At 30.9% G+C, this 20,271-nt stretch overlaps 1 protein-coding gene across 1 annotated transcript; it reads left to right on the top strand.

Annotated features, from left to right (window-relative positions):
* Positions 1-13,541: 13,541 nt before the first annotated feature.
* On the top strand, positions 13,542-19,328 carry LOC114758965 (oligopeptide transporter 4-like). Its single transcript, XM_028948064.1, has 6 exons — positions 13,542-14,115; positions 15,096-15,193; positions 16,819-17,382; positions 17,636-17,888; positions 18,012-18,194; positions 18,402-19,328. Exons 1-6 carry the CDS (start codon positions 13,588-13,590, stop codon positions 19,014-19,016), a joined length of 2,241 nt encoding a protein of 746 aa, XP_028803897.1. The 5' UTR covers positions 13,542-13,587; the 3' UTR covers positions 19,017-19,328.
* The last annotated feature ends 943 nt before the right edge of the window (positions 19,329-20,271 follow it).

Consider the following 20,271-nt stretch of genomic DNA (forward strand, 5'->3'; position numbering starts at 1 on the left):
TTTTTTTTATCTTGCTTTCTCTTGCCATGGATAAACTAATAGTACTCCTCCGGTCCTTATTATAAGACCCAATTTGACTTTTTATTTGGTCCTAATTATAAGACCCAATCCATTTTGTCTCTTATATTTATGCATTTTTTTCCAAGATAATCCTTCTAATAATGATAGTTTTAGCCAATATACTTAATTAGCAAAGATATTTTAGGAATGACAACACTTATTTATTATAAATAACTAACTTAACTTACTTCCTTAATCTCCTCAAATAAGTCAATTGGGTCTTATAATTAGGACCGGAGGAGTATTATTTATAATAATCTCTTCAATTCTTAATATAATAAGTAAATAAATAATCGGTAATAAAATGCGTTGTTATTTTTCTTTAATATACCTCTTAATAATTTAGAACTCGAGAGCATAGTAAGGTAGAAAAGGAAAAATATATTTTTCATTATGTCATCTCAAGTAAAATAAAAATATTATACGTGCTAACAGTCACTAATCTCATCAAAGCAAGTCATCTTTAATGATAATATTTTTTTGGGTATAATTCGGAATATCATTAAGTCATTTTGAGTTTGAAACTAATTTCTGTTGAATAAAAAATGTTATTGTTAAAGCTCTCCTAACAAGTATGTTTCTCAATATTCGAGTTTGTGTTTTCTTCTTTACAGTGGTGAGACTGCTTATCATCTCAACCAATAGCTTGTTGGTTTCAATTATGATATTTTAATTATACTAGATGCTTAGTGACTTCATGAATTATTGTTAGAAAATTATAAAATATGTAATTTTGGTTAAAACGTCAATATTTGGTATGAAAGAAATACAAAAAACAAATAATACATGCTGATGATTTATTTAAACAACCCAAAGTGCATGGCTGTGCCTGTTAGCTAACTGATGTTGCTCACAAAAAAGGATAGCCTCCACCCCCCGCCGTTGTCCTGTAGATTAGGGGTGTTCATGAAGCCCAGTAGCCCGCTATGCCTGCCCAAGCCCGCAAAAAAATGCCCAGCCCGTCCTAAAAAAAATGGCCCGAAAGAACTATTGGGCATGTTCGGGCTGGGCAAACTGTTGGGCAGGGCTGGGCATCGAGCACGGTATGCTGCCCTGCCCATTTGGCCCTGCCCGCAAAAATATATATAATTTTATTTATATATATATTTTATTTGCATGATATTTATTTTCTAAATCAAACGCATTGTTGTATCAATATTCAGTATTCATTATACTTATTTAATTTTGAATGATTTTGAGAGTTAGAAAGTAGAAAAATAATTAAGTTTAATAAAATATACTAACAACATTTTTTGTCATAGTCCACTCCTCTTAGCTACTACAAAAAGTAGTTTCATAGTATATTAATTAGTAATAACAAAATTAAGGCTAAGTTTCCATTTTAATAAAGTTACATTAGATTATTTAGAAGGATATAAATAATTAGTTAATTAATATAGTATATTGACTTGTTGGGCATAGAAGCCCGCCCTGCCCAGCCCGCATTTGCCCAGCCCAAATTTATTAGGGCTTTTCATGGGCAGGGCTGGGCAACGGGCTGCATTTTCCAGCCCGTTCATTCTTCGGGCTGGGCATCGGGTAAGGGTCCCGCCCTGCCCAGCCCTGCCCATGTGCAGTCCTAGATCTTTTGATCGCAACGACACAGGCGATCAGGTCACATGGCTCCCCAAGGGTATGCCTGTCCATAGGCTGATAATTCCAATTTTTTTTAATAAAAAATTGTATTTCAATTAAGGGTAAGGCCCATCAAAACATGCAAAGATTCAGGCCCAAAGAAAAAAAAATTCAAAACATACAAGCATCAAAATCCTTCGTCTTCTACCCAAAAAAAATAAAAACCCTTCGTCAAATTCCATCTCAAGGCATTTTCGCAGAAGGTGATAATACCAATTTTAAATATATAAATAAGAGCCAGGTTAGAAAATTAATTTTAATTTTAAATATAAAATTTTAATTTATTTTATCTATTATTTTTTATTATTATTTCTAAATTAATTTATTTAGTCTATAAATTGATATAATCTAATAATATGTAAGATACATAAAAATATTTTAGGAAGAATATATTACATTTAATAGATTTAAATAATTTATTTAATTTTTTAATATACTCAAATTAATTAAGTAGTTTTTATATTAAGTAACAAGTAGTACTAATTATTTATACTGATATAAAAATTTCCAACTAACCTGCCCGTTCAAAATGTTAACTGGTGTTAAATTTCTCTTAACATTGGATGGCCTTTTTTTTTTTTAATGAAATGTTATTTATGTTTAGAGAATCAAAGACTAAGCATCAGTTTGGTATAAGGGAAATGAAAGACAGAAGATAGGAGGAAAAATTTTAATGAGTTTGATTTAAAAAATTGAAGAAATGTGGTTAAAAGTTTTTAACTAATTAATTTTATTTTTTTATATTATATTTTCTCTTTATTAAAATTTTATAAGCACGTTTTTTTAATTTTTTAAATCAAGCTTATTAAAAAATTTTCTCTCCTGTCCTCCCCTCATACCAGGTAAACTTTCATAATGTGGTAAAGCTTTGAAAATGTGTATTTAAGTTTCGCAATTGGTTATTAATTTTTGAAATTTTAAATCATGATAAATCGTTTTATTAAGAAGTCTCAAAAACTAAAAAGTAATACTCCTCCGATCCTAAATATAAAACCCTTATACTAGTATGTATAAGGGTCTTATATTTAAAACCGGAGGAGTACATCTTTCCAAGTCCTGTTCCTACGATGGAAGCTATGTGGATAGTTGAATAATTGGTTAAATTTAGTCTCAAATATAATGTTTTAATTCACTTTATTATTTATAAATTTCTTCTAACATACATATTGATTATACATATTTAAAAAAAATTTAAAGAATAATTTCAACACATCGGATTTTTTTTGGCCAACTTCAACATAAATGATTAAAGTATTAAACACAAAATTAGAAGAAAAAAAACCATATTCTTTCTTAATATCTATAAATTAATTATCTACTTAATTTCTATATTAAAAACTGAAAGAGTATAAAATTTTTCTTTATAAGAGAACAATTTATGTGAGTTGAGTCTGGAGAATTTATTAGGATTAAGACATGTCTTCATATTCAGAAGGTGTTTTTAGAATTACTTACAAATCACCTATGAACAAGATCATCATATTAATAGTGGAATAACTAGAATTCAAACTCATAACTTTGTGAATTATGAACTAACTCTTTACCAATTGAATCAATTCTTGTTAGCAAAAAGAGCATAGGACGATGATGAGAGAGAAAAATAAATGCTTGGGCAATCGGCCATCACACTAGGAATCTGTCCCATAACACTGGAATTGTTCATTTGACGAGCGAGCAGCGTGAAAGCTATCAACATTTCCAACAGCTTCGTCACGGATCACCCGTCCAAATTGGTGGGCCCCACCAGGCCTAGTCAAAACGGCGCCGTAAACTCCACTCCACATCTCCAAAAAGAAAACACTGCATTTCATTTTGCAGGGCATTAAAATCTTTCATGGTGGGAGCATTATCCTTCCCCATTTATTTAGATCTATTTCTTCCCTTTTTTATTATATCAAACATTTTTACAAGAACGTTATCTTTCTATAATTATTTATATTCCGTGAAAAATATTTTCTTGAAAAGGGGTATTTTTCTATTTAGACCTTGATATTATTTAAAATAGATTAATTCATAGAATCCATTAATCCAACACCATATGGTTATAATATATTTTTTTATTTTTAGACCAAATATTATTTTTTTTATTTTTTCATTTTTATGTGTACTCATGAGAAGCCCAACAAGTCCATAAAAGAGACTGAAATATCACGGATGATTTTTAACTTTTGGGAGGTTATGAAGACAGACACTGTTACTGCTGAGAAACAATTGTAAATCATTACCTCTGATTTTATATTTTTAATATAAAACCTAATTAAATAATTCATAAAAATTAAATAAATTATTTTAAAATATTATATTTATTTTTTTAAAATTAATTTACTTGACTTATAAATTGATATATAATATAACATATATTATAATTAAGTAATTTTTTAATTTTCTTAATATTCTTAAATTAATCAACTGGATCTTAATGTTTTATATTAAATACGGGAGGTAGTATAATTATCTTTCTTGATTTGAAATATGCATCATATCATAGGTTCATTTTTTTTTTCCGGGAATAACATAGGTTCTTCTTTTATCACAAAATACTTAGGTGACACGAATGATGAGAAGTTGCTAAAATTAATACAAATATTCTTGAGGTTTTAATAGCGTTTATATATGTATTTATAGATTATTTCCCGCTAAAATTAATTATAGCTTTTAAAAAATTATACTTAAAAATATCAAAATTTAAATCTTCACAAGTAATTTTTCTTGTATTATATATATGGTTGTAAAAAAAAAAAAAATCTCAGCCACTACTTGACTTCTTGGCAGCATTAACAAGAGTCAAGCTTGCTTTCACACGCGCGCGCACAAATCTGTGGTCCGTATATCAAGGAATAGGAATACATGAGCTAATGATTCCGCCACACGGAAACAATGGACACAATAAAGGTCAATCTCTTGTCTTGCTGTAAAGAAGATCAGCGTGTGCAAAATTAATACCTTCAAATTTACAAGACTAAATTTAATTTGTCTTCTTAGAGAGCATGACAGCTACTGTATGAACCATACAATCCGCGGGTCAATTTTATGTAAGCGGAGGCAAAATTCTTCTCACATACTTACCTTGTATTTTGTAAATCATGATTGCAGAGCTATTTATTACCTCTAGTTCTAATTATAAGACCTTATTTATAAACTACAAATGAGGTTTTATAATTAGGACTGGAGATAGTATAAGCTATTTCAAACAGGCCCTATATTTACGCCAATTTAATGATGCTCCTATAGTCTTATACCCTTCCCATACTTAATATAAGTTACTTGTAATGTATTCTCGTATAATAAGAAATACACTAAATTGACAAAAAAATTTATTTTTATCCTATCAAAGTGTTTTCTCTCTCTACATTTATAAATCATTCTCATATCTCTCTCTCTCCAATAAGAATTAAATAAGAATAAAATTGAAAAATAAATATTAAATATACTACAAGCGACTTATATTTAGAATAAAAATATTCACTTACAAGTGACTTACATTTAGAATCGGAGTGGTATAATAGTTGTAATATACTCATCTGGTCCTATTTATAAGTGAGTAAGAGAATTTTTTTGATCCTATTTATAAATCACTTTATTAAATTTTCAGTATGAATACACTATTTTGTCCTTCATTTATTATGATATAGGTAGTTATCTCTTTTGAAATGTGTATATATTAAATATAGGTAAAATTAAAAATTTGTTGTGTTTTAATGGAGAGTTAATGTATTTTAAAATTTTTTTTAGTTTGTGTGAAATATGCTAGAAGTGCTTTATAAATAGGACTAAAGGAGTATATTTATAATACTTCAATTTTTAGCCGAAATCTATGGCATCTTAATTAAATTCAAAGAATCAATATTCAATAGTAGTTGGCAAAAAAGAAAATCAATGTTAAGGTGATGGGAGAGTTCGTAATTAAGGCTCTGTTTGGGTGCTCCAAAACCGTGGTTTCAGAAGCACTTTTCTGCAAAACGAGATAACCTCCTCCACATATTTACTTCGTAATCCATAAAAGCACTTCTGAAACCATGATTTTGTTTTTATCCAAACACTCCCTAAGACCAAAATTAATGAACACGTCTTTGGACATTATTTTCCCCAAGTGCTTGTCAGTTGGTTTCTGTGGGGAAACCACTGTATTTATAGTTATGGACTTATGGCCATTAATGCTCTTTTGGCTACTAAATATAAGAAAAGTACTTATATATATTAATTTTTTTTATCCATTATATTAAGTTCTCTAATCATATATGACTATATATCATATTTTTAAAATATTAATTAATTATAAATTAACATAAACAAAAAAAGACATATGGTTATATATTATTAGAGAACTTAACATAATAAATATAAAAAACTTGATCTAAGTTTTTTCTCTCTCTAAATACAATACCTCCTTGAGTAATGTATACTCCCGCCAATGTTAATTTTTCATTAGATCAATCTCAATTATTAAACTATATTGTTTAAGAAATCTGTTAATATTGAGTTAAATCAAAAGTAATAAATATATAAGAAATATTTTTTTCCCTAAATATGCTCTTATTTATAAGAGAATAAAATAGGGTTAGTAAGAGAGAAATACTGAGAGAGAAAAAGATGAAAGAGAGCTAATGACTCGAACTTTCCTAATTAATAAGATATATATATTAAAATAAAACCATGAATGGGCAATAGGTATACATAGGTAATATCTAGAATAGATGGTACAAACTTTTTATTGTTAATATATGCATGTGATGCTTATTGTGACTCATTGAATGAAATATTATATTTTTAAGACTGTCCCTACTTAATAAAATTACATGTAATTTTTCTTTTTACCCGAATATTACTGAATATGGTTATTCCAAAGTGAAGCTGATTTTCCGAGAAGAGGTTGACTTTGGACCTGCATGAACAGAGCACATGCAATTACGTACTCAAGACTTCAAGCTTCTACCATTTTTGTAATTAATCTCATCTGACTTCATTGAGAGAGCTTGATGTGTACGGTTATTTAGAGAAATACTACCTCCGGTTCTTAATATAAGATCACGTTTGACTTTTTATTTGGTCCTAATTAGATCCCCAAGGTAGAATTGAATATCTTTTGAAATGACAGCGTTGCTTAATATACAATATAATTTAATTATTTTTTTAAATAATACTCCGATCCGCGTAATCTATTCTTTCTCTCATATTTATCTATTTTTTTTAAATAGTCTTTGTAATAATAGTAGTTCTAACCAATACATTTCATAGCAAAAATATTTTAGAAAAGATAACACCTATTTATTATAAATAACTAACTTAATTAATTTTCTTAATCTAATAAAATTAGTTAACTGGATCTTATATTAAGGATCGGATATGGTATTAGTCACAAATATCATTTCGCCTTGATTATCGGTGCTCTGGTGCTTGGGATTCCTCAAACGTAAAATCCAAGCGAAATTAATTCACTTAGTTACAAGTTAATTCCAAGTTTGAGAAAATATATCGAGCCTATCGAACTTGGATTTTAATTTGCTGGTTGTGCATGATGACAATATGTTATTTTCACTCGTCAATTACGTCTTGAATTGGAATATAGCCGGCATTCGCACGCAAAAGGAATATAAGATATTGTCGGGTTGTTTTAATTATGACCATAAATTAGAACTACTATCTTCATTTTAAATATAAGATTTTTTTAAACACACACACACACTTACCAAAAGAAACAACTAGGTAATTAAGATTTCAATTTTTTTCCCCTTCTTTTAATCAAAAGTTTTAACAAAAATTTTCGGCTTTACCCTTTTTCAAAAGGCATGGGAAATGGATCATATTAATGATGAGAGTTGTGTTTTGAATATACTCTATGTGCATTTTAGGACAAAAAAGATACTCCTCCAATCCTTAATATAAGACTCATTTAACTAATTTGATTAGATTAAGAAAGTTAGATAAGTTAGTTAATTATAAGAAATATGACACGTTTTTTCTAAAATACCATAATTATTTTTCTTAATACCCATTCTTTTTCTTTTATTTGATTATGGTTGAAGAAGTATCCAAAGAGATAATTTAGAAAAAATTGATAAATATGAGAAATAGGTCTTATATTTAGAACAAAACTAACTCAACAATTGGGTCTTATATTAAGGACCAGAAGAGTATTAATTATCCTTAGAAATTGGCAAAACGTCTTGTGTATATACTGAAACACAAGACCCTCAAAATACGCCTTATGTTTTAAATGGAGCATATATAAGTAATGGGGTACAGAGAGATAAACATGATGGAAAGACTATAACTTAAATATATATACACTTAAAAAGAATAAATTGAAATTATTATATAGATGTTCAGAGTCAAATTTTGAGCAGTTTAAATTGATTATTTAGGAGATTAATAGTTGGACGATTCAATATGGACAGCTTTGAGTTCCTTAGACTTTTGAAGATTGGACACAGCCCACCTTAACTAGTCTATTTGACGATGAGCGCACATGATCAGAGAGCAGGACAAATACTCTTTCCGGTTCAAAATATAAATTAAACTCTATCTATTACGTTTAAAAAACTAATTAAAATCAATTCAAAACAATAAATATGTAAAATATATATTTGTTTTTCCTAATGTATCGTTATTAATGAAGAAAACAAGTAAAAGATGTAATAAATGAATTAAAAAGGAAAGAGAATTTATGGGAGTAAGAAGAAAAAACTCATTAAATGCTTGGACAAAAATGAGTGTTATCTTATAAAAAAAACCGCTTTAAGAAAATTTAACTTATATTTTGAACCATAAGGAGTATTGACTTTGAATTATTACTATTCACAATAATTTTCTTGGACAATAGTATTGCCCATTGTTTTTCTCATTTTCATGATCGATATCCTCGCAACTTGCTGTCTTTATGGTCAGAATTAATTGCTGCTCCCTTATCTATATCCATTCCCATTTCCCACCAAGTCATATGGAGATTAAATGTGTACATCTCTCTTAACAGATATTCAAACCGTGATTCATTATTGACATTATTGACAAAGACTATTGAACCTAGCAGTACCAATGCTCTTCTTTGACGGAGAGGTCACACTTTCAAACTTGCATCGTGTGTGTTTGTACGTTAGAATATTTATGTGCGCTCTTCATTTAGTTGCTACCAAAAAAAAACCGTACAAGCATTATTCTTTTCAAATACTATTATATGAAATTTGAGAAAGAAGTTGTGTTATTTATGTTTGGCCAAGAAAAATTATATTATTTATGACCTTTCAATAATCCAAATATTAAAAATTAAGAAAATGACTATTATATAGTAAATTTAATTTTGATAACAATTTCTTTAATCAATGTCAATGGTTTTCTTAACAATAAAATTATATAATAAATATTTTTATTCGATTTTACTTTTCTTTTTAAAGCTACTTTAAGATTCTCGGCCCTGTGGCTCCCAAGTCCGAACGTTTTCTTCCCTTTTCATGGATGTCCTGCAACGCCGTCGTATGGTCTTCCAAACACAACAAACGGTCGCAGAGGCCCGGCGTCCCCGCGCGCATGTCGTTTGCAGCCACCATTTTAGGAGGCTCTTCTTTTTCCTGCGTTGAAAGCCAACAAGTTGAAGAATTTTTTTAAAAAAGAAATATGATAAAAAAATAAAAATTTGTAATTAATATGTTGCGTAAGAAATTAAGAAAAAAATTTTGATTATAAAATAGCTGGGGGTAGTCACAAACCAAAAAGACAATTTTGAATTTTGATACCATTCATAAGGTATTTGACTTCTTTAGGTTTAGTATACATAATGAATTTTACACAAATAAATAAGCTATGCATCAAACTCAAATGAGTCATGATATTTACAAAGTCTCATATATTATTTATGGATTATGAAGAATGTAAGTCATTATATTAATCTCTGGTAAAAGAAAGTCATTATATTAATCTCAATAATCAAATCCTTAGATTTAAAACGTCTTTACAAAATTATTGTCAATACTTATCATTGATAAAAGAGTTTGGTAAAAACATCCACTTGGGAATCTAACTTTATACAAGTTTTTAGGTTTGTCTCTGAGTTCTATAAGATGTCTTTTCGGTCAGATAATCATTATTATTTTAAAAAATTAAACTTAATATATTAATATTTAAAAATATTTTTTCAACGTATAAAATTTTAGTTAAATGTTCTAAGACAGTGCAGTAAATAAAACAAAATTTCACATGTCATTTTGGCTAAGTGTTTTGTCAATTTAGAAAGGGAGGAAAGCTATTTATGCAAATTTAGTTGTTCCGCCGTCCTTTAAGAAGATTCTCCTCTTATTTAATGATTAATGACAATAGGCGTATATTATAAATATAAATATTAGTTTGGAAAAATTCTAAAAAAAAATGATTGTTGAATTTCAAAATTTCAAATCAAGAATTTCTGTAAAAATGTGTTGTCATTTACTTTTTGAATGTAGTTATTTTCTTTATAAGTATAGTAACTAATATTGATTTGAAATTTTGAAATTCAACCATTATTTTTTTGAGATTTTTCCTGTTAGTTTTGATAAATCATGGATCCTACTTATCTTATGCATTTTTTATGCTAAATAAAGATGACGTAACCGTGTAAAAATTTCTTCTGATTTTGAGTTGGCCCCAGCTGGCTCAGCGATGTTCCCAAGAAAATAAAAACTTAAGAATTGACGTGTTTTTTAAGATAATATGACATTATAGATAGGCGGATAGATACTTGCACAAATTTAAATTTTATAGATATTTAAATAATAACAAATCCATGGGAAAATATTGTGAGTAAAATTTTATATTAATAGCTTTAATGCTTTAAGATTAAATTTAAGAGTCCAATTCTTTAGAGTTTAGACGAAGTTTTTTTTAAAAAAAAAAATTACTTACAAAACAAAATGCTTCTCAATTTTATTATTCAGTATCTTTTTTAATTCAGTCCCTCAAAGATACATATTTCTAAACTCAATCAAAAACTCATTAATCTTTGTATTATCAACAATAACTTTTACAAATTAGTGAATAATAATTGTATAGTATGTGATTACTAATCATAACAAGTTTATTTCCTAGAAATTAAATGAAGAAATAACGACCTATGAATGTTCAAATTAAATTGAAAACATAATTTTACAATGGATCGAATTAAAAATATATTTCATTTGAGAGTTTTTTTAACCAGAATTAAATTGAGGAGGAAACTTTGTGATAAATTAAATGAAACACCTATGAAAGACCAAACTAAAGTGCTACTCCCTTCGATTTTATATATAAGCTTCAAATAACCGAGTCATATTCAACGAATTAATAATTAAAATTAGTTAAAAATAATAAATAAGTTAGAAATATGTTTTTATTTTTTAAATTTGCCCTTACTTATTAGAAGAGTAGATAAGAGGCAATAAATAAAAAAATATATGGAGTTAACATTAATAAGAGAGAAGGAGTACTAAATACAATCAACTAAAAGTAAAATAAAAAAAAGTAATAAATACTCATACAAACTCAAAAATAAAACTTATATTTTGGATAATATTTCTTTTCAAAAGTGAAACTTATATATAGGATCAGAGAGAGTATTAATTATTGGAATGCTACAATTTCTTACAGAGTTCATTCTAAATTAATTTTCATTTGAATCCAAAAAAAAAAAGATTTTCTCTTTCCACTAAATTTTGGGGCCCCTGATTCTCTTCTTTGTGCCCGAAGTGACTTAAGAGTGAAAGATGCCATAAATTACTAATTAAACTCGATCAATCATTGAAGCCAATAAATCTTGAATACGGTATATACCAATAGTCAAAGTCATATTGAGTTGCATAAAAATCAGTGTGAATCTTTTATATTTTTTTAAATGAATTAATTGAAAGTCAGGAAATTAAGATAGCCCCAAATTTGTGGTCATCAATCATCATTCAGCAACCATAGCCTATCAAAATTATTAAAATAAAATTGCTGGGAGTTCTTCGCTGACCATGGAGGCATAGACCATAGCGCGCATATATATATGTGTGTGTGTGTGTGAAATAAAAGAACCAAAAATAGATAATGGTACCATTAAAAATGAAAAGCAGAATACGGAAAAGGCATGAAAAATGGCACATGCCCCAAAAAGAAGAAGAAGATGAATTATTATTGGCTAGCCGTGAATAAAGGTATCATATACTTGTATTATCGTAATAGTGGAATCTTATTAGGATCTGTGCCTGGGTTAGACTTATTTGCCATTATTTTCAAATACAGATTTTTTAGCATCTTTTTGTCCATCCCCCGTCCCTTTCCAACGAAGTGTTCTCGTACTATTAATAAATTACTACTTTATTAATAAAGTTACTTAATCTCAATCATAAAAGGTTATTTACGGCAAAAAAATATATTATCCCATTATATGCGTCTGCGTGGCTTTATTCATTCCCGAAAGATACATTTTTTCATATAAAGCAGTCTTTAATCAAAGTTGAAAATACGTCTTTAGACTTTTGTCTTCTGGTGAACCAATCATGCACGATGTGATGGTAATCTGCGTGAAACATATATATTATACCACTCATCAGCATAATTTAAGTATTCATTGGTTTAATTTATTTATAAAATAATTTACATATGATTTAAATAAATTTACACGCTATAATAATATGTAATATTGTTAGAAGCAAAATTAAGCATTTTTTTTTTTGTTGGCTTGCACAATTGAGGCTTGTCTTGTCCTTTTCCCACAAATTATGATTATGAATTTTAAATAATTAAAATAGCTTGTTATTTGGGTTAATGATGAGTACACTAGCGCGTGGCTATATACGCATAAAGACTGCATTTTTGTCGTTATATATTTGACATTTCTGTAAAATTTTTATTCCATTTCTTTGATCTGAATTACCTGTATGGCTGTATCTTCCTACATACCACAATGACCACACGAGAGTTCAAGTAATTTGTACTCCGTGTATTTTTAGTTTATATATTTAATGACTGCTCACTGAAAATAAAACAGAGTTATTGAAAAAATTAGTAGTGAGTATTATGTTAAGTGCATATTAAAAGAAAAGGAGAAAATAGAGTACCTTTGGTCCTAAATATAAAATTAGTTAGGTTTTATATTTAAACCAGACAGTAATAAACATAAAAATACTACATAGGAATAATAGGTAATCATATTATATTAGTCCTTCGATCCTAAATATAAGATTCTTATACTAGTGTGTATAAGAATTTTACATTGAAGATTGGAGGAGTATTTTGGATTTCATCAACATCAAATATTATAGGTACAGGAATATATTTTGTATTTTATTAAATTACTAAATATCCTAATTTACTGAAATATCCAATTATTTAAATTAAATCTCACTGAAAGTATCATTTATAAGTCGCAAGATGTGATAATCATCATTACTTAAAAAATCAAACTCATTATACCATCATATATGAATGTCAGTCCTTATAATTTTACTACTGACATCTTTTTTAATCACAAGACTTACAAATTATGGGCATTAGATGACTAAAAATCATTTTATAAAATTAAAAAATTAAATCGGAATTTTATTTGAAGTTGAAAGACTGCAAATATACATAATTTAATTTTGAAGTTAAAGGTTATTTTATTTTTGAAGTATTTACTAAAGAGTTATGGGTAGATAATAAATTTTTTTTGGCTCAATGTTAGGCTAAAAGTTTTTTAGGACCAAAACTGACTCTTTTAAGCTTCGATTTTTTCATTAACATGATACTATTAGTGACAGAACGTAATTTGGTGGATCACTAATCATAGATTCCTCCGTTCAGTAGCTGACTCTCCAACCCACTCAAACAAACTCTTTTTTCAGCTTCAATCATAAATACCTGCCTCATCTCTTCTTCATACTGCTTCCATTCTCTCTCTTCCCCCCGCCCCCCTCCCTCTGTGTAACTGTCATGGCGGCCACCACGACGACCACCGCCAAGGCCTTTGACGTGGAGAAACCAACCTCCGTGGACGCCCTCGCCGATGAAGATGAGGTCTCTCCCATAGAGGAGGTCCGATTGACGGTCACCAACACTGACGACCCGAATCTGCCCGTATGGACCTTCCGGATGTGGTTCCTCGGCCTCCTCTCATGCTCTCTCCTCTCCTTCCTCAATCAATTCTTCGCCTACCGGACCGAACCGCTCGTCATCACGCAGATCACCGTGCAGGTCGCCACACTTCCGATCGGGCACTTCATGGCCGCCGTGCTTCCCGCCACCAAGTTCCGGATCCCCGGATTCGGTTCCAGAGCGTTCTCGTTGAACCCGGGGCCGTTTAACATGAAGGAGCACGTGCTCATCACCATATTCGCGAATGCGGGTAGCGCCTTCGGATCCGGGTCCCCTTACGCCGTTGGGATCGTCACCATTATCAAAGCCTTTTATGGCAGAAGCATCACCTTCCCGGCCGCCTGGCTTCTAATCATCACCACTCAGGTAACTAACTGTATATAATTATTATTTTTATTTTTATTTAAAAATCTTTTACAAAAGTTGCAAATGAATGATTTCTAGTGGTTTTTAATTCTTTTAAATTTATTTTAAAAATCAGTGCTGATTTCAAAGGAAAAATACTCCTGTCTTTCATACATGTATATGTAAGAAGCAATCTTAACCCTGCGTGCATTTAGCACACTTAACAATTTTCTGACAATAAATTGATTATTTAACACACTTTAATTAAGTTTTAAATTTGTTTTTTTTAACCACGCAAATCATGAAGACTTTTTCAGTTTTTTGATGAATTTTGGTGTCTAATAGATTAAAGTTCGTTTCTTTCTGCCAAGATTTTAGGCATGTTGGGGAGTGTTTGGAGAAATAATAGAAAATTATTTAGAACGTCTAGGGAATATTCACTTGTGATGAAAGCACGTTTTTGGCTGGCCAATTGAAGATCCAGAGTTCTATTATCCAGAAAGAAAGAAACCAAACTTTTTTTTGGCAATCCTCATTTTAGAAGCTTTTATAGGAGGATTAATATAATTTTTTGTTCTTTAATTTTGCTCTGATTTTGGTTATAATCCTTCAAATTTCAGACTATAGGTTTTGGTTCCTTAATTTTTTTTTCATTTAAAATATTGGTACTTATAATTCAATAAAAATTCAAATCATTTTATCCTTTGAGAGACCAAAATTAAAATGAGAACAAATTTAATGGGCTAAAAATTATATTAACCCTTTCTAAAATATCATATATTTAGATATTTTCGATGCTTAAAATCCTTATTCTTATTTCTTTTGGAATTTTTTGAGTACTACGACCGGCTGGCTTATATGAGTGACGGCATACTACCTATTATCACTTCTATTGGTACTATTTTTTTTTCAAAAAATAAATATATGAAATGCAGTTATAAATAAACAAAAATAATCAAGATGCTTCCGACTTTGACAAAAAAAGGTAAAAATGCATGCAGGTATTGGGATACGGATGGGCTGGGCTGATAAGGAAATACGTGGTCGAGCCGGCCCATATGTGGTGGCCCGGCACCCTCGTTCAGGTTTCACTGTTTAGGTATGATTATTTTATTTTGAATTTTTCCCTCTTCTAACTTTAAAGTCTTTTCACATTTGGTGGGAAAAATGTTTTCTTATATTTGGATCTCGTGATGTGTTTGTATGTGCTGTTAGATATTGGTGAAGATATTTCGTAAATTTTTTAATAAAAAAATTTATTTTTTAAAAATATCAGCTCGTTCTCATGTAGTCTTCATTTTAGCAAGTTTCGTGTAAAATAGATAAATAAATATAGAAGCAAGAGAAAGTTTAAGGAAAAGTGACGAATAAAGTAGGAGTGATAGGGAGGAATCTAGGAATGTATAAAATAATTTTAGAATCTATATAGTGGAGGGATCTAAAAGATGGGGATGTAATTGGTATGTGATTAATGAAATTAAAAGCTAAATGAGTAGAAGTAATAAAATGTGTTATAGGTCAACGATGAATAAAACTTTTTTTTAAAAAAATACAATTAAAAAAATAAAATAAATATAGAATGTAGGAAGGAAGGCGACGTTCACGTGTGTTATGGGTCAACGTTCAATGACTGTATGCGGTATCCCATTACGCACTAGGGCTCCGAGATGAGCAAAGGCAAAACAATTTTTCTTCCCTTGCCTAAAAATTAAATTAATCCAAATATAAACTACTCTTCTGATTGTCAACGTATGACCTAATTAACAAATTTAAATATATTAAGTATGTTTGTTAAATTACTCTAAGTGTTTCTCTTAATTCTTTACCTCTCTTCTACTTGACATGAATGGGGAATATCAATAGGGTTAATTTTAAAAAAAAAGGATAAACATAAAAAATAAGTCTTATATATAGGACCAATATTAATTCTTAAATAAAATTATATATTAAAGACCAGAGAAGTAATATTCATTGCTTTTTTTTTAATAGCGTATAGCAATATTCATTCATAATTTTTTTTTCGTGCAGTTCAACAATTCAACCTCATTCTCTATAAATACTTAACGTGAACACTTAAAATATGAAAATAATATTAAATTAATTTTTTTTGTGGAATCCGCCTTTTAAGTGCCGATATATATATATATATATATATATATTATAATATCGATATGAAGGTGGTGGAATTGATAATTATGATGGGAATTAATGGCCGTCCTTTGGAGGTTTGGAAGTCTTTCACATGTGGGCCATGGACTTGATTAGCCGTCATGACTTATTTTGCAGTGCCTCCATAGTTAGCGGGTCACGCTATTGATTAACACACGCAAGGGAGATAATTATTAGTTTTGTGAAGACTAAGAAAATAGAGAGAACAGTCCCTCATACCCTAATTGTTAGTCTAGCTCCCCCGGTTTTGGTCTCATCTATCTATACAAATCGAAAACAAAATGAAGAATGCTGAATAAAATCCTATTGTTACATCCAAAAATTTCAACTTTATTGGAAACCTCGAGCTGTGTATTTTACGTTCATTTTACAAGTGTTTGCTCTTAAACAGCAACCCAAACATACACCTACTTATTTGCCTGATCCCAGAATTTTATGATTTCTAGTAATTAATGTTGCATGATCTCTCCATTGTCTGATCATTTCACATCAACCTATATCTTAATATGCACCTTTATCCATTCAAGTTTCACATCTCTGTATAACATAATGCAGAGCTTTGCATGAGAAAGATGATAAACGACCAACAAGGGCGAAATTTTTCTTCATTGCACTAGCTTGCAGTTTTTTGTGGTACCTGGTTCCAGGATACTTGTTCTCAACTCTCACAAGCATATCATGGATCTGCTGGATCTTCTCAAAATCAGTCACAGCTCAGCAGTTAGGGTCTGGTATGAAAGGTCTAGGACTTGGAGCCATAACTCTGGACTGGTCTGCTGTGGCATCCTTCTTGTTCAGCCCCCTCATCTCACCCTTCTTCGCCATTGTCAATGTCTTCGTAGGCTATGCAGTGATAGTTTATATTGTGATTCCTATAGCTTACTGGGGCCTAAATGTGTATAATGCCAATAGGTTTCCCATTTTCTCCTCACACCTGTTCACGTCTCAAGGTCAGCTATACAACGTATCAGCCATCGTCAATAACCAGTTTGAGATAAACGTGGATGAGTACAATGCTCAAGGTAGAATTCATCTGAGTGTGTTCTTTGCTCTCACCTATGGTTTCGGATTTGCCACCATAGCAGCCACCCTCACACATGTCGCATGTTTCTATGGAAGGTAAAGTCTCTCCTTTCTCATACTGAATATTTAGCAGTTATGTTATCTGCATGGTGCATGCCTTAGATATGCGTAAAAATATTCAACATCCCGTCTAATAATAAACAATTTAACATCCAACATGTTCATTGTGAATGATATCTGAAGAAAAACTGCTTGAAATCTGGCTTGTTTAATCATATGCTTGACGTCAGCACTTGTTATGCTTTAGTGCAAAAGACAACATTAAGAACTTGTGCAACTGAAAATGCAGGGAGATTATGGAGCGTTACCGTGCTTCTTCTCAGGGAAAACAAGATATCCACACGAGATTGATGAAGCGATACAAGGACATACCTTCATGGTGGTTTCATTTGTTGCTAGGTGTGACGTTTGCAGTTTCTCTGGTTCTATGCATCTTTCTAAATGATCAGGTTCAAATGCCTTGGTGGGGACTCATTTTTGCTTCAGCCATCGCTTTTATTTTTACCCTCCCTATTAGCATCATAACCGCCACCACAAACCAGGTTAGAAACTTCAAACTTCTGCCCAAAAGAAAAAAATTGTTCTGTCCTTTAATCATTACAGCAAGTATTTAAGGAGACCGCAAATATCGCCTTTTAACTGATGCTTATATGCCTCATAAACAGACACCAGGGTTGAACATTATCACCGAGTATGTCTTTGGTCTCATTTACCCAGGAAGACCAATAGCCAATGTCTGCTTCAAAACCTATGGCTACATAAGCATGGCTCAGGCTGTCTCCTTCCTTAGTGATTTCAAGCTTGGACACTACATGAAGATCCCACCAAGATCTATGTTCTTGGTTCAGGTATGTTCATTTATTATTAAGAGATGTTCATTGCTACTTGAGATTAGCTCTATTGTTAAATCATAAATTTTAGATACAAAATCATGCTAATACAATGATTTGAAAAGAAAGCTCACGATGTCAGGAACACAGGTCCTGCTTAAAGTATATTAATATTGCATTTTTCTACAGTTTCTGATACACGCCCCTTTTTTCACACCTGAATAGTTCATTGGTACCATGCTGGCTGGATCTATCAACGCTGGTGTTGCATGGTGGTTGCTCACCTCCATCAAGAACATATGCCACGATGAAGTTCTCCCTCCAGACAGTCCATGGACATGTCCCGGTGATCGTGTGTTCTTCGATGCATCAGTCATCTGGGGTCTGGTGGGACCAAAGAAAATCTTTGGTTCTGAAGGAAACTACAGTGCAATGAACTGGTTCTTTCTTGGAGGAGCACTAGGTCCCATACTTGTTTGGCTACTGCACAGGGCATTTCCTAAACAGTCATGGATTCCACTAATCAACCTTCCTGTTCTATTAGGAGCAACAGGAGCAATGCCACCTGCAACTCCATTGAATTACAATGCATGGATCATCGTTGGAACAATCTTCAACTTCTTCATCTTCCGTTACAGGAAACAATGGTGGCAGAGATACAACTATGTTCTTTCTGCAGCACTTGATGCTGGGGTTGCTTTCATGGCTGTGTTGATATATTTCTCAGTAGGCCTTGAGAACAAGACTATCACCTGGTGGGGAACTGGTGGTGAACACTGTCCTCTTGCAACATGTCCTACTGCTAAAGGCATAGTGGTAGATGGCTGCCCAGTGCACTAATGAACTTTTATGCTTGTGAAAAAAAAAAATATAGGTATTACCACTCTTGTTGCAACTTTTAAGGAAATGTATTCAACGTTTTAGAATACAATGTTAAAAGAAGCATAGTTTATGGTTCATTTGGTTTCTTTCTTGTGTAATTTTTCCTGACCTGTCCAGTTATATCGATGCACATATAGCCATATGAGAGGTAGAGAACAGTGGAAACTTGTTTGTTTTTCATCTAAGCAGGATCAGTAACAAGGATAGAAGAAACTGCTTGAGGAACATTGTTATATACAGAAAAAAAAAAGACGTGTTTTGTTTTTTGGATGTCAATGATTTGTGATCATTCATGGACAATTTGGTCTAATTAGCAGATTTAACTACATTTTTTTTGTCCAGATGAATCAAAACTGTCATTCACTGAGTCAGTTTTTTTTCTTGTTTTATTGCATCAATGGGACAAAATCTCAAGAAGTACAAATTGGGATTTGGATCCTCTCAATAACTCATGTACAGGACCCACTATGAGTCTATCTCAAATTCTATGCACCATATGTCTATTTCATTCTGAAACTGACATGATTTTTGAGTCCTCCATACTGATAAACTTTAAGTCCGAGGGAAATTAAATTTACTGCAGGAAGAAGATGAGTGCTTGAGAAAATTAAGGGTAATGGTACAGCTTAAATTAAATATATGCTCAGTTTTCTTCTAAGTACCAAAATTAACCAGATGTCAAACAAAGAGTAGTTGATTATTTGTTCCTTAGTCTAATTTTTTTTTATGGCAAAAAAAAAAAAAACCTTGCCGTCTTTCTTCTGCCGTTATTTGCATTGCTTGCTGCATGTGAAAATGAGTAACAGCTTTTTTTTTTTAACGGCAATGTGGGCCTCGTAGAATGAGTTTATTGGGCCTCTTTGTGTTCCTGGTCTGAATCGTGCGTCTCATACAACTTTTATAGGAGTGTTGGGTGAAAACTAAACAATAATTTTAAAAATAATTTTACAGCATATAAAGTAAATACGTGAGAGGAGTTTTGCCTCAACTTGAGTGAAAACACTTTTAAACACACTTTTTGAAGAAACCAAATACCTCTTAAATGGCGTGTTTCCCTTTCTTCTTCACATGGATAGCCAAAAAAAAAAAAAAATCTTATTTCTCAATTTTCATTATATATTTCAGTTGGAGCTAGGCAGTCTTCGAGTTTTCAGTCGACATATTTTGTGCATAGTTTCCATGTGAGATTATTGAAATTTTATACTACTAATTG

Source organism: Neltuma alba, unplaced genomic scaffold (genome assembly GCF_004799145.2).
Source record: "Neltuma alba isolate B1F8T4 unplaced genomic scaffold, ASM479914v2 tig00001552_pilon, whole genome shotgun sequence".
NCBI classification, from domain to species: Eukaryota; Viridiplantae; Streptophyta; class Magnoliopsida; order Fabales; family Fabaceae; genus Neltuma; species Neltuma alba.

What these genes read in the sequence shown, in the direction of transcription:
- LOC114758965 (XM_028948064.1), top strand. Translation starts at nt 13,588, where the DNA reads ATGGCGGCCACCACGACGACCACCGCCAAGGCCTTTGACGTGGAGAAA. An exon ending in GTTCAGGTTTCACTGTTTAG is followed by an intron (nt 15,194 to 16,818) that starts GTATGATTATTT and finishes AACATAATGCAG; the next exon opens with AGCTTTGCATGAGAAAGATG. An exon ending in GATCTATGTTCTTGGTTCAG is followed by an intron (nt 18,195 to 18,401) that starts GTATGTTCATTT and finishes ACACCTGAATAG; the next exon opens with TTCATTGGTACCATGCTGGC.